The sequence below is a fragment of the Barbatula barbatula genome, assembly GCF_947034865.1.
Source record: "Barbatula barbatula genome assembly, chromosome: 17".
NCBI classification, from domain to species: Eukaryota; Metazoa; Chordata; class Actinopteri; order Cypriniformes; family Nemacheilidae; genus Barbatula; species Barbatula barbatula.
In genome coordinates, this window is record NC_136780.1 from 16,087,911 (window position 1) to 16,114,118 (window position 26,208).

Sequence of the window (26,208 nt, forward strand, 5' to 3'; positions counted from 1 at the left end):
TGGCTAAATCACAGTGAAATGAACAAACAATGAACAGCTGTATTAATATTGACTAACACTAACAAAGATAAATAAACACTGTAAACAAATCTTAATTTCTTAACGTTTTTACCAACCCCCAAATCAAATAACTGTCGCATGAGACATCTATAGCAGCCACTACAGCAAAAAGAGTATCCAGTATATGAATAAAGTGCATTACCTGCAGCATCAGGCTGATAGGACTCAAGTGATGCGAGCGTGCTACTGTCCACACTTGGCTTTCCGCGCGAGCAGAGCAAAGCGACCGATCCTCTCCATTCACTCTCTCCTGAAGACTGGTGCTCATCGCCAGGCTCCACATCCTTCTCTGAGATAGTGCTCAACCTTCTCACCCCGCTCACCACAACTTCACTCATTTTGCATCCAGGAATTGGAAAAGTTCACTCCCAAACATGAAAGAAATATTATTCACTCCTGCGCTAAATCACGTGGAGAAAGACTGCGTAAGATTTGGGGAGAAAACAGGGAAACTATTCTTTGACTGGTTCGGAAGCCCTGCCTCCTGAAAAGATACGGATTCCAACAGCAATAGAGTATCTTCAGACGTAAAGAACCTGTACGGAGTAAATGATGAAGAACACCACGCACATGCAATATGAGGAAATAATGAGACTCTAGAGATCTTCGGTTGCTCCGGTGTGTGAGTGAGGTGGGGATGAACTCATAGGTCAAACATGTTTACATTAAAGGAGTAGTTCACTTCAAAATGACCCACCATTGACTTTCCATAGCAGGAATAAAAATGTATACGGAAAGTGAAAGGGGTAAATTTTTATGTGAACTACTCCTTTAAATGTTTACAGTCATGACACTGCAGATAAAACTGGTGGTAGTTGCAGATTTCCCTAAAGATGCTTTTGCATGCTGAAATTCTTGCCATGGCTGCAGGAGCTTGGCCCTTTTCTGCATTACAAGATTGAAAGAGACGTTACAAAATGACTTGTTTTAACGAAAAATTATTTTGTTTATTCATCTCTACAAACATCAGGTGTAAAACATGAACTTATTTCTCTCCGTTTTCTCCCGTTTCACTGCAATTTAAGGCGAGGAGTTTTGATATAAAAAGAATCATTTAACCAAGTGTGCAAATCAAAAAAAGCCCTTTTTAAAACACCAAAGCCCACAAGATGCTCATGTTTGCAAATGATTCAAAGAGGTCATTTTAATAACATTAAAAGCATTATGTCCTAATTCAACTCTGGTAACATACAAATAATCACAGTTCCTAGTTAAATACCCTTATTTTAGTTATCATGGCATCACAGAGCCAAAATAACATTCGCTAGTTATGCAGCGGTCACCTCATGCACAGTATTAACAGTATTAGTACTTTTTCAAGCAGAAAAACCCAAAACAGGTCTAGGTTTTTAAACCTTTATATAATAAATATGCTTATTCTGTGTGCTTTCTTCACTGATAGATTCAAGTATTGCCTGAGCTGAATGAAACACTATCAGAGAATGCACCCACGAAAAGAAGACATTTGTCATTAAAGTAAACAAACCCCCCAAAAAACACAACAGGGTATATTTGCATAAGTATGTTTTTTCGATACTGATTTCTTAGCGTAGAAAAGTGCACCTGGCATTAAAAAACCCTACATTACTTTGACGCTGCAATCACGGCAACATTAAATAATTCCCTTTATAGATAACTACTTTACAGCACTTTCTGCTCACGTCATAACCGCTCTTTTCAGTGTGTTCAATACCAGCAGCACTGTGAAGAAAAAGATCTTCAAAAGTGTTACAAAATTGAGCCGTCATGAACAACCTAAGCATCCGTGGGCTGAAGTTTCAGCGGAGCTGTTTTTCATTGTGAGGGAGGTGAGGTTTAGACCATGTTATTCCTGAGGGCTGGTGGACGGTGGAGTTGGCACCGCAGTCGATGTAGCGGTACGCTTCCAGAGTGTTCTGCGCGCTCCGCACCATGTATGAGGTTTTCACTGAGGTCCTTTGGTAGATGAGAAGGACAGAGAACAGTTTTAACCCGTTTGGCTCTATGTACTGTCTCACAACAACTGCTAAAACGGTCCTAAGGTTTCAGATATTTTACAATTTCGGATTTTAACGGAACACAATAATGGAAGTGAAAGGGTAGTAAAAGGTCAAACTTACTGCATGAAAACCACAATGTTGTGGACCTTGATGCTGGCCATAGTGCAAAAGGCACTGGAAATAACAAACAAAAGTGTAAATGGATGAAACGCAGATGCCTCAAAATGTATTTGTAAATTAAATAGTAAATACAAGCCAAAGTGCCATCTTGGTTTTATTAAAGTGTGCTTGTGATATCTTTGATCTGATGTATATCAACTTTCTTTACGTTTACAGTCTAATGTGATTTATAATATAATACATTTCAAGTGTTTTAAGTGCCCAAATGGTAACATAACAGCAAAACCATAAACACAGTGTCAAAACAAGAACAGATTCTGGTGCAAGAACAAAGTGATACTCACTTAACATACGACAGGCTTCCACCGATTTCCATGCTAACAGTGAAGTTGACCTGCGTTTCAAAACACGTTACTAAGCGGACATATACCAGAGAATGACATCTCAACTGGATGGCAGGCAAATCATACCCGTCTCTGGCTGAGAGGCTGAATGTGGATGACATTGTCAAGCTGTTGTGATCCAATGACGGTCTTCATGTAAAGCACCTGACAGCTGACGCTGTCCACCCACACCGTGAAGAAGTTTGAGTTGGTGAAGTTTAGAGAGCTCTGTTAAATCACAGCCAGGACAGACCGTATTTAGCATCTGACATCAAGGCGAAACCAATTAAGATTAATTTGATGTTATCAAAGCTGCGTCACTTTCGCCTCTCTATTGCTAAATGTGAAACAAAATTCCCCCCACGAAAAGGTAACCAAGAGATCATATTGAATACCACTTTGTGAATCGGGGTAGGGTTAGAAGTAGAGTTTCGAACATGAATTGATCCGATTTGCTTTTTAATAGAACAGCATTATATGAATATATTGTATTTTATTTGTCTCCACCCAAACAGCCTTGGTTACGGAATTAGATAAATGTTTTCATATAAGCTGAGAATGTTATTCAATGAGAAGACTATGAACAACAAGGTTTTAATGTAAGTGACAAAGCAGATCACCGTCATGCTGATGAGCACTTTGCTGTGGTTTCGGTCAAAGTGCACGGTCACAGAGCGGATGCCATCGTCGACGACCAACACGGGACGAGGAAACATGAAGAAGGCCACCAGTGATGATGCAAGGAGACACAGAATCACTGACAGAACCACATACGACTTCCTGCAAACAGCATTGCGCAATCGTTAACATACTGATGTCTGGTAAAGCACGATAAAAATACTATCACAAAGCAATGAATCGTGTAAATAAAAAGGATAATCCACCCAGAAATGAACTCTTGTCATCATTTACTGTTTTAAATTCTGTATAAATGTCTTTGTTCTGGTGAACACAAAGACAGATATTTAGAAGAATGTTTTCTAGGGTAGTCAAAGGTGCCTCACAAGTGTTTGTTTTCCTAAATTCAACATAACAAAATATAAATACAATCATTTGTCCTGCTTTGGTAGTCAATGGTGCCCCAGAAATCTCAGTTGCTAACATTTGTCCAAATATCTTTCTTCGGTTGACCGAACAAAGAAACGTATACGAGTTTGGAAGAACTTGAAGGGGGAGCAAATCATGACGGACTATCTCTTTGACATCTAAGCACGGTCAGAAAACAGTTATGTTTCCACACGAGCCTGGTTCAACACGGCACGATTACAAACTGTTCTCGGCTCTGAATATTGGGCTTGTGCTGAATCGTGCCAATAGAATGTCATGCTCAGTCTCTTGTGTTACCGAGGCGCGTAAGTGTTTCCGTTATCAGCCCTGCGGTGGCCTGGAACGGCACGGAGTGGAACAATTGAGCGACGAGCCCCATTTGGCTCCATGGTGGAAAAGCGCTCACTATGCTGTTTTGAAAGTGCAAAAAAACACACGCACACGAAACTTGTAGGCATGTTTCTTTCTAGACAACAGCCTGATCAAAAGGAACACGCTATGACACATTGCCGACTGCATCTTAAACCCGATGATTACATCAGCATCAAGGCTGAGTTCATAGAGAACGGACACTCACGTTCTCCTGGGCTGTAACCTTTGATCGCTGTAGGGGATGAGAGCAACCAGCTCATTCACTTGCCCTGAAAGAAATCAAAAAGGCAGATATCTCCATGGCTTCAACTGATAGCAAAGAATGTCTATTGACCGACAACCACACTAGATGGGGTCAGAGAACATATGAAGACATCCAGTCACTGTGTAGATGATTGATTCTACCTGATGGAATGCGGCCAGACCCCTGGCAGGTAGGGCAGGTGATGCTGTCCCGACCTGTGAACTCCACATATGGGAACTGGGCGATGTCCTCCTGTCTGTCCAGCCCGTCCAGAGAGTCATCGCCACCCAACAGAGTGTCCTTCTGTCCGGTCCTGACGTGATTCAGGACAGACAAGAGCGAGTGCCCATGCCGGCACACAGACGCACCCATGAGCGGCTCACACAAACTCCGGCCTGGGACACAACCATCAACACACACATAGGTTAACCACACTGTGTACTATAATACAAACACGCTTCATTTTCACGGGCTCAAAGTTTTAGAAGTTTAGAAATGTCTTGCTGTAAAATCACTTCTTGATGCATTAAGTTGAGCCGTTTCTTTATAAGGGACTTCTATGACGTGCAGTTATTCACTTTGTCTGTCAAATAAGCGCTCGTTCTTTTGACAGCAGCTAAACGACGGTTTGACAGAAATGCGGTTTTCACTGATCGCGGTTTAGGACACCGAAGCGTTTCTCCACGATGTCACCGATTCTACTACGAACCGAAAGTAAAACCGCAGTTAAAACTACTATTGAAAGTGTGAATTTAATCGGGAGAACCACAGACTGTAAGTTTGACACTTACCCTTAAACTGCAAACATGTAAACTTGTGACAGTGCCGGTGTTGTGTAGTTCTCTCTCTCGCCGCTCTGGGTGTGTTCACGTGATCGTTCTTTTGCTTTATACCGCCACCTGCAGCTGCGGAAGCGTCCTGCGTCCTGACCGACTGTACACTTCAACCGAAGTTGAAACACTGATTTTGTGGAAGCGAGTTATTAAACGTGGACTGAAAAGGTTGAGTTTTGTTAAGGACATGTAAAAGGTTCATTTTGATTGTTGAATATTTAAATGGTGAAACCGTGTGTGCGATGTTTCCATTTGAAAAATTCACAGCTTACATATGCAACCATGTTGAATTACAGAACCTTAAAATGCATTCGCTTCAAGCTTATTTGATATAATATATACATTTCATAATAATGATTGATTATCAATGTCCTCTTGGGTTCATACCATTTGACATTGATACCCAAGAACACCTGATCACTCTAAATGTCACATTATCTCACATTTTAATAGTTTGCATGCAGCCGGGGAAAATATGCCTGTGTGCTTACATGTTGTATTTTTGACCAGTTTTGAAGTAAAAAAAAGAAATGTGTTTGTTTCTGAAATCCCCCTTTCGCTGGGATCAGTCATCCTCATTTTTGCCTTTGATTCAATCCAAAATACAATCAGAACAAATGGCTCCAGCCAGGGGTCATTCTCTGTGATTTCATTTCCTGTCACATGTCTTCGTGTACAATATTAAAAACATTGCTCCTACACCGCCTTGACACTTCATGAATTTGACTCGCATGGATTTACGGTTATGCTACAAGGACGTGCACAAACATTTTAACGTGCAGGGGCTCATGTGGAAAAAAGTGCACTTCTCATATCCCTTTTTTTCTTCTAAACAAAATGATATATATATAGGCTATATATATATATAAAACCCAGCTAACTTACCAATTTATTGTTATTCCCTCACACTCACCCGTGTTTCATGTGGTTTCATTTTTCAAGAGATGTCTACAAAATAGACATTATTTTACAAAATAATCAGATACAATAGAGACCATGGTCTTCTTTAGCATTCACCAATTTTATCACAAGAATAACAAGAAACTAAGCCAAAGTGCGCATGTTTTCTATGCTACTAGTTTCAATATTGCAATAAATGATTGCACAAAAGAGAGTTACATATGTTCATCAATGATTTGTTTATTTTGCACATGACAGTTAGTTATTTTAGTGTTATAAAACACACGGCAAACAATTATTTACAAAAAATAAAACCGTAGCTTAACTGAACTTTTTGCTGGTTTTTCTGTGGTGATATGATTTAGTTATTTTGTTTATCCTATTCATCTGCGATGCCGCTCATGAGTTACAAGCAAGACAAATTACTCATATTTTGCTTTTATCTTTTGTATAATTGGCATGATCATTTGCCTCCAAATTACAGCTAGGGACATACCAGGAAAATGTTAGGACAATAAACACTCAAGATATTTGTTGGATAATATTTGTCTAAAAATATGTCAGAAATAAAAGAATCTCAGACAGGTTTGTCAGTAATAACCCAGTGGATCATCATTTGATGAAAAATATATGTTTGTGTGTTTATTGTGGCAGGTGTATTCATTACATTCACTGGAACCGCTGTATCGCAATTCGCTTTTTTTAAACTGTGATCATTGTTTTTCATAAACATTAAAATTCATAAACATTTGAGTATTATACAAAATATTGCGTTGCAATTTATCAGCAAAGTTCAGTAAAATACAATTTTTAAGTTGCATTTGCTTAATCCGCAAACAACTCAATGAAGGGTTATAAGAGAAAATACAGATCGTAAAAACAACATTATTTACAATTTAACCAGATTAATGTTTATTAGAAACCAATAATAATAAAGATATTGTTACCATATGTGATTCGATCTTTGAAAACCCAACACATGGTGAAAATGTACGTTACAGTTTTTGATACAATATGAAAACTGGATTCAAGCCCTTTCGTGGTCCGGAGGCAGCCCGCATGAGCAGCGGACTGTGGATAACTCCCGGTGTTCCAGACAGTGAGCTAAAACGTGTATAACATTTTTTGCAGCAGTAGTTTACACAGGACTGGCAATATATGTGCATCTATACTCCATTATATTATGTGATTTACCTTGATAGGTGAATTGACTTTGTAATGTTAAGAGAGCATAGTTGTGAGTGACTTTTTGCAGCTCTGCAGGATGTCCTTACACATCAGCAATAAACCAGTAAAATTTGCCAGTATATTTTCAGAGATGATAGACAACAAGTTTTAGTTTTTCATATTACTGAAAACGTCCCAGCACGGGTTTCCTGAATTGCATCACATATTTGTAGAATTCATCAGTTTTGTATGATGATGGCAAGCTTATGTCGCCTAGAGTCCTCGCAGAGATCGTCTGAAGTCTTCATAAGAGTCTGGATGCTGGTGTAATGTCTAGTTTCCTCAGGATGGGCCCCAGAGGTAGAAACAGAAAAACATTTGGAAAATAACTAGCGTATCTGCGGTTCATAACATTTCAGTCAAAGAGAAACATGTGAGTTTTTAATCTGATACATTGAGACACATGTGAAAGCTTGACTAAAGAGTCATTAGAATAGACAGGTGCCAAATGGATAAACTCTCGACCTCTTTTAGAGGATGTGACTATATAGAAAGACCTTGATCAGCTTGCTCGGGTGTGTTTGATCAGAGTTGGAGCTACGGCTCTGCAGGGCTTTGGCCCTCCAGTGTAAGATTTGAGGAAGCCTGCAGGAAGGACTACCAGAGAGCACAAGGAGTTTTGTCATCTTAATGAGTGAGATGGAGTGTAGAAGTTAGAAGTCTGGTTAGGTATACAAGAGCTAAGCTGTTTGAAGAACTAGTAATTGTGTGAGGCAGGGCTTCTGGCTGACTGGCTTGCATGAGCCGCAATGCATAACAGTAAAAGTGAGCGAGACCCACAAAAAAGGCAACGTTACATTTATTTTTGTGTATGATACTACTAGATGAGAATAATACAAATACTGTTTACTACCGCCAATTGTTAGTAGAAATGTTAAACGTTAGTTTATGTTCATGATAACGATGATGAATGATTTGAAATGCACCAAATATGCAGATGAAGATGTGCAGAGAAAAAGAAGTGCCAAAGATTTGATTATGACTAACCGAGGTAAAAGTTAGATGCACAAAGAAGAAAATAAAATTGAAGCATTTTTTATACACCTCCTACCTTACGCTTTAAAAAATCAGCATCTTAAAGCTGATAATACAGAATCATGAAACATGTTATACAACGCACAACAGTATTCCGAAAATAAAACCACATGATGTAAACACATTCATGAAAATATCATTCTCACCCGTAACATCTACGTTCACAGCTGCAGCAAGCAAATCAGCATCCGATGGTTCCTCTGCAGCAGATGACCTGGAAGGGCCCACTGTTAATATTAGGATGAACAGCATTGATAAGTACAAGACATTAAAACAACAGGAAATATGAAAACAAATGAGAATCAATCCCAAGCAGACCAAATGGAATAAGAAGAAACGCTCTCACGGAACATTGATGTCATATTCTGATCGTTCTGCGCAGCGCGTAATGAAGTTGATTTCAGAACGGTCTCTCTCACTCCCTCACACTTTAATCAAACACAAGGTCAGAATACAGAATCAATGAATGTTTCACGTGGTGCATTGAGAATATTTTTACCTGAAGAAAGCTGGGTGTTTATGTTCTCAAAAAATGTCTTCCAGTGAAGTGTTTCCTTCTATCTTTTGTGATGTCCCAACGGCTGTGAAAAACAAACAGCTCATAAATGTCCCCTAATGGTCGATCTGCTACATAATGATTCATTTGAACAGATTATTTTCGTTGTAACAACTTACATGTCGAACACTGAACTCCGTCAGTGAGTAAGAGCCAGGCCTGGTCCTCTCTCACTGATGGTTCGATCGCTCATCCTCGTCTATTCATAAATTATTCGCTGTAGAGCCCCATAAGGTCTGACATGGCTGGCTCCCATCTGACAGAGTCTCAGCTCTGTCGGCCTTACGGTTTGGGCTGCCCCAAATGAATTAAGACGGAATATCAAACGAATTAAGCTGAATTTTATCCATCCTGTACGCTGCAATATCAAACTAATTTAGCTGCATTTTATCCATCCTGTACGCTGCAATATCAAACTAATTTAGCTGCATTTTAACCATCCTGTACGACGCAATATCAAACTAATTTAGCTGTATTTCAACTATCCTATTCGATGCAAGTTCAAACGAATCCTGCCGTATAAGATCCTCCCAGTCTGACGCACCACTAACTAAAGTGTGCAGGTTTACCACGCCTGACACACTACCAACTGAGGTCCGCTGTAATAGAACCTCCACATCATCTTTAAAGTCAGAGCCAGCATCATCTGGATCCTCAATGACATCATCACTCTCAGTGTGGACGGGAGTCGGGTAGCCGTCAGCAGGATATTTGTCCTGAAATAAAAAGTTATATAATTGGTGTGCTGTCTAAATATATGATATTGACTTTCAATCTTCCAGATTTCAGAATAAACCAACAACAAGAAACGAATGCAGAAAATGTGTCAAGTGTATAAACATGTCTGTACCAGAAACCATTTGTGGTTAAGGATCTCTTCCAGTTCAATACGATCCTTTGGATTCTTTTGCAGACAGGCTTTGATCAAATTGCAGCATTCTGTTCAGAAAGACAGAAGAGACGATTATTACCTTAAACTGTGAGTTTATCCGAATGTCACTTTAAACTCATTCAATTCTTTCATCAAAGCACTTGTTCTGTTTTCTATCATTCAGAAATGGTCTGGTGAAGATCTCACCTTCTGTTAAGCCGTCTCTACTCCATGACTTCTCGTTGATCTGGACCCGGTCAAAATAGGTGGGAAATTTCCCGCACACCATGGAGAATAGCAGCACGCCCAGCGAGTACACCGTAGCCGGCTTTCCATAGTACTCGCCCCAATCAATGTATTCAGGGCAGGTGTGGGTCCTTGTGCCTAAAGAAAACAGATTTGAATGCAAAAAAAATGTGATGTCTCAACAGTGAGAAGAAGAACTATCAGAAAAGATCTGAAAATCATCATCTTAGTATTTATGTAAAGACCTGTTCATTAGGAAAGTGATAAAACATACCCATATACACCTTGTACACTGATGTTTTAAAAAGATCGCCACACCCAAAGTCGATAATTTTGACCTCCAGCGTGTCCGGGTTAATCAGGAGGTTAGACATTTTTATGTCTCTATGGAAAACCCCCCGCTGGCAGCAGATTTCCGCCGCATAAGTCGCTTGCCCCATGATTTCCAGTGCCATGTCCTCTGTCAATCTGCCTCCATTTTCTTTCCTGAAACGGGTCACGTCCATGCAGGGAGAGGGGCACTCCAGAACCATGAAGTATTGGTCCGAATAGTCCTGCCAGTCCAGAAACTGGATGATTTCAGAAACATGTTCTCCCGCACAGGCAAGCATCTGAAGACCGACCTCTCGTGGAAGAGGCTCAGGATGACCCGGCTAGAAGAAAAACAATTGTTTGTCATGAATAGATGAAGGTGGTTTAACAAACAAGGATTTAGCTCTGTCTCAAACTAGGCTACTTACAATCTTGATATAATCCTCCTTCACATATTGGGTCTTCTTGACAATTTTCACTGCCACCTGAACAACAAAGAAATGGATTTGTGTAAACATTCATCCTGATCAGAACTGTGCTATAATACATTTAAAACACTAAAGAGCAAGCGGTCAGAATTCAGTAGATCAAGCACTGAAGTCCTGGACACTGGATACATTATCTTTTGAGAAGATGACCACAAGACTGAAAAAAAGAAAAAGATCAAACCTTCAGTCCATCCTGCAGACACGTCCCTTCATGGACGGTTCCAAAACCACCTTCACCCAGCTTTCTGCCGATTTCATAACACCGGCCATTGATTTCTATTAAAAGAGAAATGAATCACCAAACATTAGCAATACTCGTTGGGCGTGCCCAGCTAGAATTGTATAACAATATTTGTTTAAAATGTAAAATATGGTGTTGTTCTTAAAAATTATTTTAAACTGAATTTTGATGAATATGTCATCACATCCACACATATACATCACAGAAACAGAATGTTTACATTTCTTAAGGTGTGAAGTGATACACAGAATCGTTGTGTGAATTAAACACAGCTATTGACCAATCAGAATCAAGGACTGAAAGTTGAAAGTAAACTCGCCTTCAATTCTCACAATTGGCTTCTGATCTTCCACCAACTTTTCTTCAGACTGCCTGCCTGAAATGTGCAGCATTGTATTGTCAGAGCTAGCATCATCTGGATCCTCAATGACATCATCACTCCCAGTATGGACGGGAGCCTGGAGGCCGTCTGCGAGAGTAATTTATGAGCAGTTGTGTTATGTTGGGATCATGGAAGTAAACTCACCTAGAATGACCACGCTGGGCACTTTATCCTCCACTATCTTCTCCTCTATCTCCTCCTCAGCAAGACTGACTGATGCTGAAAGACATAAAACACAAAGCATCAGCGATTCTTCACCAAAACAATTTTAACAATATTTGTGTAATTAATGAGCAGTTATGTTATGTTGGGATCATGGAAGTAAACTCACCCAGAATGACCACGCTGGGCACTTTATCCTCCACTATCTCCTCCTCTATCTCCTCCTCAGCAAGACTGACTGATGCTGGTTGGATTTCCTCATCCCAATCCAACTCTTCCTCGCAGAGGATAGCCACTGGATCCTGAACGGGATCCTCAGTCAAGTCTGCACCACAGTGCACCTGCACCTGCACAAGGGACTCAGACAGGACTGGATCCTGAGTGCTGAGGATCTCCGGGTCACAGGTGGGAGTTTCCTGGTTTTCCTGAAACTCTGCAGTGACAAACACATAAGATCAAGTCAATCAAAGAATATTCAGGAAATAATCGACACTTAACGTTCATGAATCCAACACAATAGTGAAAAGGGAAAAAATTCACTCAGATTGTCAACAAAAGGATCCGTTCATCATTTTAACCAACAAGTTACAGTAAGACATCCTGACAAACACCAGAAATAATATTCAACATATGAGGCGTAACCAACATTTTATTACAGAATGAAAAGATTATGAAAGTTTGATTCAAATATAAACATTTTTGAAATAATTTGTTTTGTTTGTTTACTATTCGAGAAACGGGGAAATGTTTATTAGTGAACTGACACTAAACGTTTGAACGGAAGTATAAAGTGAAGACATTAAGGTCACTTACCGTCGCTGTTTCTGTCAGGTGCCACATCCATTCCTTCAGTAGCCTGATCCTGACCTTCACTGAGGCCTTTCTTCCATCTCCAGAACCTCTTTTTCTTCTTTCCTCCATCGCGTTTACCGTTCGCGGTCGATGGTGCAGGTGTGCATTGTTGGTACGCACCGCTCCGATCGTCAACGCTGTCGGTTTTAACGCATTTGCAGAATGTTTTACCCATTTCACCGTTAGCCGTAAGCAAACCGTCAAGAAACGTCAAGTGAACCGTAGTAACTGTCAGCAAACGCAGCAGAAACAACAATAAGCTGAGCGCGTGCTGTCAACACTTTATAAGATCTGCAGACGCATTGTTACGTCATTTTAGAACGTTTGTGGCCCAATGAGCTGTCAGTAGAAACGTGGCTGACTTTTTCTCACGTGCAGGCTAAACTGAGCGCTCATTGGTCGGTTTCGCTCAGTGAATGTTTTTGAGGAGAACGGAAAGTCCCACATTTCATGTCGTTTTGTTATTAATCTGTAACGATTACAGGTAAACACTTAACGTGCGATTGTTATGTTTGTTGCTGCATTTATTAATGTCAATAAATAAAGTGTATTTAAAGACTAAGATAGTTGTTGTTTAAGAGCGCTTGTGTGTGTTCATGTATCGCACTAGACGCGTCCGCCATGTTGGACCGCATCTGATTCTAAATACTGAAAGACCTTTTCATAAATTAAGTCTGGTTTTTAAATTAAAACAAAAATAATTAACCTTTATCTGACAGTTATTTTTATTTCCTTATTTAAAAAATAATTTGACTAGAATCAGCTTAGACCGCAAGATGACACACTAATGTCAGACAGATCGACATCTGATCACAAACTATTAAACACATATTCAGGGCTCGACATTAACGGTTATCCGGGATGAATAGTGAATGTTTTGAGAGAATTATACTTGCCCTACCGGACAGCTTGAAACATGTATAATAATAATAATAATAGGTGCATTAGAGAGAACTGCGTGTTTTTATGAATTGCGTTTGTGTGACAATAATCAATGGCGCACCGCATTGAGTCCATATATGCGGAATCCTGTGATGTCATCTGGCTGGAGGTGCACATACAACACGACTGATGGTCGAGGAGGCGTCTGCACTGTATGAGGATATAAACACATGAAGTTCATCTCCAGAGTTTATTATCAGCTATCATCAAACACACACTAACTCCAGACCCGTCAAAATAAAAGTCATCTAGACAAAACATGCTGCTGTGTACTGTAGTATATGCTAAAGGAAATTGTTGCAGCCTCGTAGTAAATTTAGCAAACACTGTAATGTTAAAAACACTAGAGTATCTATGAATCATTGTGCAGTTTACTGTAGTAAATAACATTTATGTGGACACATATATATCTTTTGTATAGTAAAACAAAATACACATAACTTAAATTAGGGCCATATAATTCTTAGTTTATCCATATGTACGTAACATTAATGTCATTTGTAAGTTATCTGCCTATTCATGTGATGAACTGTCCTTGCATATTGTTATAATGATGACAACAGATGTAATCTGTGAACAAATGTTTATTTTTTACAGGTTATTGTACAATGTTTTAACGTTTAAACTGATGTCTTTTCGTATTATTATACGCTGTATAACATGTTTTGCATGCCGTGGTTTACACAGGACTGGCAATATACAGTGGGGCAAAAAAGTATTTAGTCAACTACCAATTGATGAGAGAGGCCTGTAATTTTCATCATAGGTACACTTCAACTATGGGAGACAGAATGGGAAATTCTTTTTTTTGCCAATTATTGTGGGAAAATAAGTATTTGGTCAATAACAAAAGTTTGTCTCAATACCAAAAAAGGGTATATAACAATGACAAAGGTCAAACATTTTCTGTAAGTCTCCACAAGGTTTTTACACACTGTTGCTGGTAGTTTGGCCCTTTCCTCCATGCAGATCTCCTCTAGAGCAGTGATGTTTTGGGGCTGTCGCTGGGCAACACGCAATGATTTTCTATGGGGTTGAGATCTGGAGACTAACTAGGCCACTCCAGGACCTTGAAATGCTTCTTACGAAGCCACTCCTTCGTTGCCCGGACGGTGGGTTTGGGATCATTGTCATGTTGAAAGACCAAGCCACGTTTCATCGTCAATGTTTCCACCCCCCATGCTTCACAGTAGGTATGGTGTTCTTTGGATGCAACTCAGCATTCTTTCTCCTCCAAACAAGACAGGGGGACACATTGTTGCTTTGGTCCCAGCTCTCTGCAGGTCATTCACTAGGTCCCCGTGTGGTTCTGGGATTTTTGCTCACCGTTCTTGTGATCATTTTGACCCCACGGGGTGAGATCTTGCGTGGAGCCCCAGATCGAGAGAGATTATCTGTGGTCTTGTATGTCTTCCATTTCTAATAATTGCTCCCACAGATGAATTCTTCACACCAAGCTGCTTACCTATTGCAGATTCAGTCTTTCCAGCCTGGTGCAGGTCTACAGTTTTGTTTCTGGTGTCCTTTGACAGCACTTCGGTCTTGGCCATAGTGGAGTTTGGAGTCGTGGACAGGTGTCTTTTATACCGATAACGAGTTCAAACAGGTGCCATTAATACAGGTAATGAATGGAGGACAGAGGAGCCTCTTAAAGAAGAAGTTACAGGTCTGTGAGAGACAGAAATCATTGTAGGTGACAAATACTTATTTTGCACCATAATTTGCTTATAAAATCTTTAAAAATCAGACAATGTGATTTTCTGGATTTGTACTCATATTTGTAAGTGGGAGAACTTGCACAATTGGTGGCTGACTAAATACTTTTTTTGCCCCACTGTATGTGCATCGAAATTCCTTCATTATGTTATGTGGTTTACTTAAGATAGGTGAACTGACTTGATAATGTTAAGAGAGCGAAGTTGTGTGTGATTTTTTCCAGCATGTCCTTACACATCAGCTATAGCCACTATAAATCGCTTTGAAAATATTGTGGCAAATTTGACTGGTTTATTGTTAAAAAACAGAGATGATAGACAACAAGTTTTTGAATAATATTTTTATGAATAACCAATTTTGACAAAATAAATTTACTTTATATCTATCTATTTTTTCATATTACTGAAAACGTCCCAGCACGGGTTTCCCAAATTGCATCACATATTTGTAGAATTCATCAGTTTTGTATGATGATGGCAAGCTTATGTCGCCTAGAGTCCTCGCAGAGATCGTCTGAAGTCTTCATAAGAGTCTGGATGCTGGTGTAATGTCTAGTTTCCTCAGGATGGGCCCCAGAGGTAGAAACAGAAAAACATTTGGAAAATAACTAGCGTATCTGCGGTTCATAACATTTCAGTCAAAGAGAAACATGTGAGTTTTTAATCTGATACATTGAGACACATGTGAAAGCTTGACTAAAGAGTCATTAGAATAGACAGGTGCCAAATGGATAAACTCTCGACCTCTTTTAGAGGATGTGACTATATAGAAAGACCTTGATCAGCTTGCTCGGGTGTGTTTGATCAGAGTTGGAGCTACGGCTCTGCAGGGCTCTGGCCCTCCAGTGTAAGATTTGAGGAAGCCTGCAGGAAGGACTACCAGAGAGCACAAGGAGTTTTGTCATCTTAATGAGTGAGATGGAGTGTAGAAGTTAGAAGTCTGGTTAGGTATACAAGAGCTAAGCTGTTTGAAGAACTAGTAATTGTGTGAGGCAGGGCTTCTGGCTGACTGGCTTGCATGAGCCGCAATGCATAACAGTAAAAGTGAGCGAGACCCACAAAAAAGGCAACGTTACATTTATTTTTGTGTATGATACTACTAGATGAGAATAATACAAATACTGTTTACTACCGCCAATTGTTAGTAGAAATGTTAAACGTTAGTTTATGTTCATGATAACGATGATGAATGATTTGAAATGCACCAAATATGCAGATGAAGATGTGCAGAGAAAAAGAAGTGCCAAAGATTTGATTATGACTAACTGAGGTAAAAGTTAGATGCACAAAGAAGAAAATAAAATTGAAGCATTTTTTATACACCTCCTACCTTACGCTTTAAAAAATCAGCATCTTAAAGCTGATAATACAGAATCATGAAACATGTTATACAACGCACAACAGTATTCCGAAAATAAAACCACATGATGTAAACACATTCATGAAAATATCATTCTCACCCGTCTACGTTCCGATGGTTCCTCTGCAGCAGATGACCTGGAAGGGCCCACTGTTAATATTAGGATGAACAGCATTGATAAGTACAAGACATTAAAACAACAGGAAATATGAAAACAAATGAGAATCAATCCCAAGCAGACCAAATGGAATAAGAAGAAACGCTCTCACGGAACATTGATGTCATATTCTGATCGTTCTGCGCAGCGCGTAATGAAGTTGATTTCAGAACGGTCTCTCTCACTCCCTCACACTTTAATCAAACACAAGGTCAGAATACAGAATCAATGAATGTTTCACGTGGTGCATTGAGAATATTTTTACCTGAAGAAAGCTGGGTGTTTATGTTCTCAAAAAATGTCTTCCAGTGAAGTGTTTCCTTCTATCTTTTGTGATGTCCCAACGGCTGTGAAAAACAAACAGCTCATAAATGTCCCCTAATGGTCGATCTGCTACATAATGATTCATTTGAACAGATTATTTTCGTTGTAACAACTTACATGTCGAACACTGAACTCCGTCAGTGAGTAAGAGCCAGGCCTGGTCCTCTCTCACTGATGGTTCGATCGCTCATCCTCGTCTATTCATAAATTATTCGCTGTAGAGCCCCATAAGGTCTGACATGGCTGGCTCCCATCTGACAGTCTCAGCTCTGTCGGCCTTACGGTTTGGGCTGCCCCAAATGAATTAAGACGGAATATCAAACGAATTAAGCTGAATTTTATCCATCCTGTACGACGCAATATCAAACTAATTTAGCTGCATTTTATCCATCCTGTACGCTGCAATATCAAACTAATTTAGCTGCATTTTAACCATCCTGTACGACGCAATATCAAACTAATTTAGCTGTATTTTATCCATCCTGTACGCTGCAATATCAAACTAATTTAGCTGCATTTTAACCATCCTGTACGACGCAATATCAAACTAATTTAGCTGTATTTTATCCATCCTGTACGCTGCAATATCAAACTAATTTAGCTGTATTTTAACCATCCTGTACACTGCAATATCAAACTAATTTAGCTGTATTTTAACCATCCTGTACGACGCAATATCAAACTAATTTAGCTGCATTTTAACCATCCTGTACGACGCAATATCAAACTAATTTAGCTGTATTTTATCCATCCTGTACACTGCAATATCAAACTAATTTAGCTGTATTTTATCCATCCTGTACGCTGCAATATCAAACTAATTTAGCTGTATTTTAACCATCCTGTACGACGCAATATCAAACTAATTTAGCTGCATTTTATCCATCCTGTACGACGCAATATCAAACTAATTTAGCTGTATTTTATCCATCCTGTACACTGCAATATCAAACTAATTTAGCTGTATTTTATCCATCCTGTACACTGCAATATCAAACTAATTTAGCTGTATTTTATCCATCCTGTACGCTGCAATATCAAACTAATTTAGCTGCATTTTAACCATCCTGTACGACGCAATATCAAACTAATTTAGCTGCATTTTATCCATCCTGTACGACGCAATATCAAACTAATTTAGCTGTATTTCAACTATCCTATTCGATGCAAGTTCAAACGAATCCTGCCGTATAAGATCCTCCCAGTCTGACGCACCACTAACTAAAGTGTGCAGGTTTACCACGCCTGACACACTACCAACTGAGGTCCGCTGTAATAGAACCTCCACATCATCTTTAAAGTCAGAGCCAGCATCATCTGGATCCTCAATGACATCATCACTCTCAGTGTGGACGGGAGTCGGGTAGCCGTCAGCAGGATATTTGTCCTGAAATAAAAAGTTATATAATTGGTGTGTTGTCTAAATATATGATATTGACTTTCAATCTTCCAGATTTCAGAATAAACCAACAACAAAAAACGAATGCAGAAAATGTGTCAAGTGTATAAACATGTCTGTACCAGAAACCATTTGTGGTTAAGGATCTCATCCAGTTCAATACGATCCTTTGGATTCTTTTGCAGACAGGCTTTGATCAAATTGCAGCATTCTGTTCAGAAAGACAGAAGAGACGATTATTACCTTAAACTGTGAGTTTATCCGAATGTCACTTTAAACTCATTCAATTCTCATCAAAGCACTTGTTCTGTTTTCTATCATTCAGAAATACAGTTGGTCTGGTGAAGATCTCACCTTCTGTTAAGCCGTTTCTACTCCATGACTTCTCGTTGATCTGGACCCGGTCAAAATAGGTGGGAAATTTCCCGCACACCATGGAGAATAGCAGCACGCCCAGCGAGTACACCGTAGCCGGCTTTCCATAGTACTCGCCCCAATCAATGTATTCAGGGCAGGTGTGGGTCCTTGTGCCTAAAGAAAACAGATTTGAATGCAAAAAAAATGTGATGTCTCAACAGTGAGAAGAAGAACTATCAGAAAAGATCTGAAAATCATCATCTTAGTATTTATGTAAAGACCTGTTCATTAGGAAAGTGATAAAACATACCCATATACACCTTGTACACTGATGTTTTAAAAAGATCGCCGCACCCAAAGTCGATAATTTTGACCTCCAGCGTGTCCGGGTTAATCAGGAGGTTAGACATTTTTATGTCTCTATGGAAAACCCCCCGCTGGCAGCAGATTTCCACCGCATAAGTCGCTTGCCCCATGATTTCCAGTGCCATCTCCTCTGTCAATCTGCCTCCATTTTCTTTCCTGAAACGAGTAACGTCCATGCAGGGAGAGGGGCACTCCAGAACCATGAAGTATTGGTCCGAATAGTCCTGCCAGTCCAGAAACTGGATGATTTCAGAAACATGTTCTCCCGCACAGGCAAGCATCTGAAGACCGACCTCTCGTGGAAGAGGCTCAGGATGACCCGGCTAGAAGAAAAACAATTGTTTGTCATGAATAGATGAAGGTGGTTTAACAAACAAGGATTTAGCTCTGTCTCAAACTAGGCTACTTACAATCTTGATATAATCCTCCTTCACATATTGGGTCTTCTTGACAATTTTCACTGCCACCTGAACAACAAAGAAATGGATTTGTGTAAACATTCATCATGATCAGAACTGTGCTATAATACATTTACAACACTAAAGAGCAAGCGGTCAGAATTCAGTAGATCAAGCACTGAAGTCCTGGACACTAGATATATTATCTTTTGAGAAGATGACCACAAGACTGAAAAAAAGAAAAAGATCAAACCTTCAGTCCATCCTGCAGACACGTCCCTTCATGGACTGTTCCAAAACCACCTTCACCCAGCTTTCTGCCGATTTCATAACACCGGCCATTGATTTCTATTAAAAGAGAAATGCATCACCAAACATTAGCAATACTCGTTGGGCGTGCCCAGCTAGAATTGTATAACAATATTTGTTTAAAATGTAAAATATGGTGTTGTTCTTAAAAATTATTTTAAACTGAATTTTGATGAATATGTCATCACATCCACACATATACATCACAGAAACAGAATGTTTACATTTCTTAAGGTGTGAAGTGATACACAGAATCGTTGTGTGAATTAAACACAGCTATTGACCAATCAGAATCAAGGACTGAAAGTTGAAAGTAAACTCGCCTTCAATTCTCACAATTGGCTTCTGATCTTCCACCAACTTTTCTTCAGACTGCCTGCCTGAAATGTGCAGCATTGTATTGTCAGAGCTAGCATCATCTGGATCCTCAATGACATCATCACTCCCAGTATGGACGGGAGCCTGGAGGCCGTCTGCGAGAGTAATTTATGAGCAGTTGTGTTATGTTGGGATCATGGAAGTAAACTCACCTAGAATGACCACGCTGGGCACTTTATCCTCCACTATCTTCTCCTCTATCTCCTCCTCAGCAAGACTGACTGATGCTGGAAGACATAAAACACAAAGCATCAGCGATTCTTCACCAAAACAATTTTAACAATATTTGTCTAATTAATGAGCAGTTATGTTATGTTGGGATCATGGAAGTAAACTCACCCAGAATGACCACGCTGGGCACTTTATCCTCCACTATCTTCTCCTCTATCTCCTCCTCAACAAGACTGACTGATGCTGGAAGACATAAAACACAAAGCATCAGCGATTCTTCACCAAAACAATTTTAACAATATTTGTCTAATTTATGAGCAGTTATGTTATGTTGGGATCATGGAAGTAAACTCACCCAGAATGACCACGCTGGGCACTTTATCCTCCACTATCTCCTCCTCAGCAAGACTGACTGATGCTGGATGACATAAAAGGTTTACCACGCCTGACACACTACCAACTGAGGTCCGCTGTAATAGAACCTCCACATCATCTTTAAAGTCAGAGCCAGCATCATCTGGATCTTCAATGACATCATCGCTCTCAGTGTGGACGGGAGTCGGGTAGCCGTCAGCAGGATATTTGTCCTGAAATAAAAAGTTATATAATTGGTGTGTTGTCTAAATATATGATATTGACTTTCAATCTTCCAGATTTCAGAATAAACCAACAACAAAAAAACGAATGCAGAAAATGTGTCAAGTGTATAAACATGTCTGTACCAGAAACCATTTGTTGCTACGGATCTCTTCCAGTTCAATACGATCCTTTGGATTATTTTGCAGACAGGCTTTGATCAAATTGCAGCATTCTGTTCAGAAAGACAGAAGAGACGATTATTACCTTAAACTGTGAGTTTATCCGAATGTCACTTTAAACTCATTCAATTCTTTCATCAAAGCACTTGTTCTGTTTTCTATCATTCAGAAATGGTCTGGTGAAGATCTCACCTTCTGTTAAGCCGTCTCTACTCCATGACTTCTCGTTGATCTGGACCCGGTCAAAATAGGTGGGAAATTTCCCGCACACCATGGAGAATAGCAGCACGCCCAGCGAGTACACCGTAGCCGGCTTTCCATAGTACTCGCCCCATTCAATGTATTCAGGGCAGGTGTAGGTCCATGTGCCTAAAGAAAACAGATTTGAATGCAAAAAAATGTGATGTCTCAACAGTGAGAAGAAGAACTATCAGAAAAGATCTGAAAATCATCATCTTAGTATTTATGTAAAGACCTGTTCATTAGGAAAGTGATAAAACATACCCATATACACCTTGTACACTGATGTTTTAAAAAGATCGCCACACCCAAAGTCGATCATTTTGACCTCCAGCGTGTCCGGGTTAATCAGGAGGTTAGACATTTTTATGTCTCCATGGAAAACCCCCCGCTGGCAGCAGATTTCCGCCGCATAAGTCGCTTGCCCCATGATTTCCAGTGCCATGTCCTCTGTCAATCTGCCTCCATTTTCTTTCCTGAAACGGGTCACGTCCATGCAGGGAGAGGGGCACTCCAGAACCATGAAGTATTGGTCCAAATAGTCCTGCCAGTCCAGAAACTGGATGATTTCAGAAACATGTTCTCCCGCACAGGCAAGCATCTGAAGACCGACCTCTCGTGGAAGAGGCTCAGGATGACCCGGCTAGAAGAAAAACAATTGTTTGTCATGAATAGATGAAGGTGGTTTAACAAACAAGGATTTAGCTCTGTCTCAAACTAGGCTACTTACAATCTTGATATAATCCTCCTTCACATTTTGGGTCTTCTTGACAATTTTCACTGCCACCTGAACAACAAAGAAATGGATTTGTGTAAACATTCATCATGATCAGAACTGTGCTATAATACATTTACAACACTAAAGAGCAAGCGGTCAGAATTCAGTAGATCAAGCACTGAAGTCCTGGACACTGGATATATTATCTTTTGAGAAGATGACCACAAGACTGAAAAAAAGAAAAAGATCAAACCTTCAGTCCATCCTGCAGACACGTCCCTTCATGGACTGTTCCAAAACCACCTTCACCCAGCTTTCTGCCGATTTCATAACACCGGCCATTGATTTCTATTAAAAGAGAAATGCATCACCAAACATTAGCAATACTCGTTGGGCGTGCCCAGCTAGAATTGTATAACAATATTTGTTTAAAATGTAAAATATGGTGTTGTTCTTAAAAATTATTTTAAACTGAATTTTGATGAATATGTCATCACATCCACACATATACATCACAGAAACAGAATGTTTACATTTCTTAAGGTGTGAAGTGATACACAGAATCGTTGTGTGAATTAATCACAGCTATTGACCAATCAGAATCAAGGACTTTTCTTCAGACTGCCTGCCTGAAATGTGCAGCATTGTATTGTCAGAGCTAGCATCATCTGGATCCTCAATGACATCATCACTCCCAGTATGGACGGGAGCCTGGAGGCCGTCTGCGAGAGTATTTTATGAGCAGTTGTGTTATGTTGGGATCATGGAAGTAAACTCACCTAGAATGACCACGCTGGGCACTTTATCCTCCACTATCTCCTCCTCTATCTCCTCCTCAGCAAGACTGACTGATGCTGGTTGGATTTCCTCATCCCAATCCAACTCTTCCTCGCAGAGGATAGCCACTGGATCCTGAACGGGATCCTCAGTCAAGTCTGCACCACAGTGCACCTGCACAAGGGACTCAGACAGGACTGGATCCTGAGTGCTGAGGATCTCCGGGTCACAGGTGGGAGTTTCCTGGTTTTCCTGAAACTCTGCAGTGACAAACACACAAGATCAAGTCAATCAAAGAATATTCAGGAAATAATCGACACTTAACGTTCATGAATCCAACACAATAGTGAAAAGGGAAAAATTTCACTCAGATTGTCAACAAAAGGATCCGTTCATCATTTTAACCAACAAGTTACAGTAAGACATCCTGACAAACACCAGAAATAATATTCAACATATGAGGCGTAACCAACATTTTATTACAGAATGAAAAGATTATGAAAGTTTGATTCAAATATAAACATTTTTGAAATAATTTGTTTTGTTTGTTTACTATTCGAGAAACGGGGAAATGTTTATTAGTGAACTGACACTAAACGTTTGAACGGAAGTATAAAGTGAAGACATTAAGGTCACTTACCGTCGCTGTTTCTGTCAGGTGCCACATCCATTCCTTCAGTAGCCTGATCCTGACCTTCACTGAGGCCTTTCTTCCATCTCCAGAACCTCTTTTTCTTCTTTCCTCCATCGCGTTTACCGTTCGCGGTCGATGGTGCAGGTGCGCATTGTTGGTACGCACCGCTCCGATCGTCAACGCTGTCGGTTTTAACGCATTTGCACAATGTTTTACCCATTTCACCGTTAGCCGTAAGCAAACCGTCAAGAAACGTCAAGTGAACCGTAGTAACTGTCAGCAAACGCAGCAGAAACAACAATAAGCTGAGCGCGTGCTGTCAACACGTTGTAAGATCTGCAGACGCATTGTTACGTCATTTTAGAACGTTTGTGGCCCAATGAGCTGTCAGTAGAAACGTGGCTGACTTTTTCTCACGTGCAGGCTAAACTGAGCGCTCATTGGTCGGTTTCGCTCAGTGAATGTTTTTGAGGAGAACGGAAAGTCCCACATTTCATGTCGTTTTGTTATTAATCTGTAACGATTACAGGTAAACACTTAACGTGCGATTGTTATGTTTGTTGCTGCATTTATTAATGTCAATAAATAAAGTGTATTTAAAGACTAAGATAGTTGTTGTTTAAGAGCGCTTGTGTGTGTTCATGTATCGCACTAGCCGCGTCCGCCATGTTGGACCGCATCTGATTCTAAATACTGAAAGACCTTTTCATCATTTATGTGAATACTTGTCTGTCAAGTATTCACAGAAGAGAAAAACGATATGATTGTTTTTGTCACTATGGTTACCGCTACCACAGGCACAATTGAGGCAGCTAACAGCTCCTCTTAGGACCCAGGGGGCGGGGTCAGGAGTCGTAGCAGGTTAGAGAAGATAAACGTCGGCGGCTGAGCCCGTACTGAAACGCTGACAGCAAAATAATTAAGGAGCGGCCTGTCCGCCACGACAGCGGGAATCCCGATGAATCCTCAGTACCGATGTTTGTCGCCTTTCGTAGGAACAAGGAGGTGGACGGATCGGGTCACTACGAATCTGAGGCCGTCGCTATAGCTATCTGCAACGGCGGTACGTGACACGACAGAAAACATATATTAATTTACATCTCGTGTTTTAAACACACAATTTCAAATGTTTAATACATGGTTGATAAATACGGAATACATCTCAGCCTATGTGCAATTTTTAAATAGTTGTATGAATGACTGTTTTCATTGGTCGATGTAACTCAGGCGCGTGAGCAGACAGGTTGTTGAAGGGATACAGCCACGACCGGAAGTGGTGCAATCACTTGCCATATAATTAAGATAAATTACATTATCTAAGACCAACCCTTAACCCAACCTTACAATAATACCAACATTTTCAGAGTGTCTGAACGTTTCATTGCCCGTCTGAAAACCAAACGTACGTATGATTTTTAAAAATCTGTGGATACATGTTGCTATATCTGCATTGTGTGCTCAAACAAAGCTTTTGCTTTTATGGATGAAGAATATGTTTTGTCATTCCACCGCTCTAGACTCGTTTTTTTCTGAAGTCTGTACTGTTTTAGACAAGAAACAGGATAGTAAATGTGATTTGACAATGACGTCGGCCAAGGGGCGGGGCTTGTGCTTATGGAGACTCTTAAAGAGGAGTCGATTCCTTTCACTCTCGATTCTCAGTGTCCTTGAATAGAGGAATTGACTCGTTTTGGAATCGATTCCCAGCCCAAGCTATTTAAAACCAGCAGACAGGCGCAAATAATTCAGTCCCTCTCTCTCTCTTCCGACGAGTTGCATGCAAATGAAGTTGTCTCTCATTCAATCTTTGGTGTTTTAAGTCTTAGGAAACCTTAACCCTAACCTAACTAACCATCTAAACCACCTTTGATTATTAAACTGGCCAGAAAACACAGTTGCTTGATAACGTCAGGCCCGAAACACCACGTATTCAGTAAGAGCCAATTAAGTTTCTTATGTATTTCTGCACTTCAACCACTGTTTAAAGCTGTTGTTATTGCTGTAAGTGCCAATTCAACACACAACTGCATTAAATCGATGAAGAGCCTTGCTATTTAGTTTTGCCATTTTGACAAAAGGCGCTGCAGTAAAGTGTACGTCTCTGTCTGTTATACATCCCTTGATGTTCAAGTATAAGTATATTTATTTATCTTCAGTGTTAAATATTCTTTACACATTGTTTGTCTTTAATATAAGTTTGTTGTCTTTCTGCAAGTCCCTACAAATTTAATAAATACTCCATAAAAGTAATTTAAAGAGCCCTGTTTACAGTGCACAACAGAAAAGTTTTTTGTGTCTACTATTACTGCTGACTAACTTGAAAAACATGTTCTTTAGTTTGGAACATTGGTATTAATAATAGATTACACTTGGAGGACGAGGTGTAAAGGTAAAGATTTACAGCTCCACTATTAATTTGAGTGTTAATTCATGTGATTTTTCTATGGCATGTCATTTGAACCACTTGAACTTGGAACAACTAATTTGATAAAAGGTGGTACTTGATCTGAAAAGTTTGAGAACCACTGATCTAGCTGGAAAATAAAATAGGCGGAATAACAAAAGAACATTCCTGCAAATTCTTGGAAAACTGCGCTGTTGATGCTAAAATATATGCAAAAAATTTGATGAAAATGACAACTAATAATAAGTTATATAAAACATTTAAACATTTTAATATAAGCTTTTTATCCTTTTCAACTAACCTTTCAGCCCATAATTAACCAGTTGAGAAAAGCTCCTTCACATCCTACGTTCTCTTGAGGTTCAATGAGCTTTAAATGATTCGCTGATCTATTATTTTTAAACTAATCTGTTGAAAGGAGTCATTTGTTTGCGAGTCTTTCTGAACAATGGTAGTGCCCTAGAACGGTTTGCTGTCCTACACTCTTCGAA

The 26,208-nt window shown here is 39.8% G+C and overlaps 2 protein-coding genes across 2 annotated transcripts; both read right to left on the bottom strand.

Moving 5' to 3' along the window:
- Nucleotides 1–794: 794 nt before the first annotated feature.
- tmem106c (transmembrane protein 106C) lies at nucleotides 795–5,117 on the bottom strand. The gene is made up of 8 exons (XM_079477646.1): nucleotides 4,997–5,117; nucleotides 4,367–4,600; nucleotides 4,167–4,230; nucleotides 3,163–3,322; nucleotides 2,630–2,770; nucleotides 2,504–2,553; nucleotides 2,160–2,213; nucleotides 795–1,995 (listed from the first exon to the last, which is right to left on the bottom strand). The coding sequence occupies exons 2-8, from the start codon at nucleotides 4,575–4,577 to the stop codon at nucleotides 1,839–1,841; spliced, it is 837 nt and encodes a 278-aa protein (XP_079333772.1). The 5' UTR covers nucleotides 4,578–4,600; nucleotides 4,997–5,117; the 3' UTR covers nucleotides 795–1,838.
- Nucleotides 5,118–15,298: 10,181 nt separating this feature from the next.
- Nucleotides 15,299–23,018, bottom strand: LOC306906701 (uncharacterized protein). The gene is made up of 19 exons (XM_079478301.1): nucleotides 22,682–23,018; nucleotides 22,156–22,250; nucleotides 21,915–21,971; nucleotides 21,449–21,827; nucleotides 21,137–21,313; nucleotides 20,909–20,997; nucleotides 20,542–20,773; nucleotides 20,355–20,429; nucleotides 20,168–20,242; nucleotides 19,961–20,017; nucleotides 19,582–19,676; nucleotides 19,341–19,397; nucleotides 18,875–19,253; nucleotides 18,562–18,738; nucleotides 18,330–18,418; nucleotides 17,477–18,195; nucleotides 16,750–17,297; nucleotides 16,597–16,678; nucleotides 15,299–16,477 (listed from the first exon to the last, which is right to left on the bottom strand). The coding sequence occupies exons 4-16, from the start codon at nucleotides 21,783–21,785 to the stop codon at nucleotides 17,941–17,943; spliced, it is 2,094 nt and encodes a 697-aa protein (XP_079334427.1). The 5' UTR covers nucleotides 21,786–21,827; nucleotides 21,915–21,971; nucleotides 22,156–22,250; nucleotides 22,682–23,018; the 3' UTR covers nucleotides 15,299–16,477; nucleotides 16,597–16,678; nucleotides 16,750–17,297; nucleotides 17,477–17,940.
- Between the last annotated feature and the right edge of the window lie 3,190 nt (nucleotides 23,019–26,208).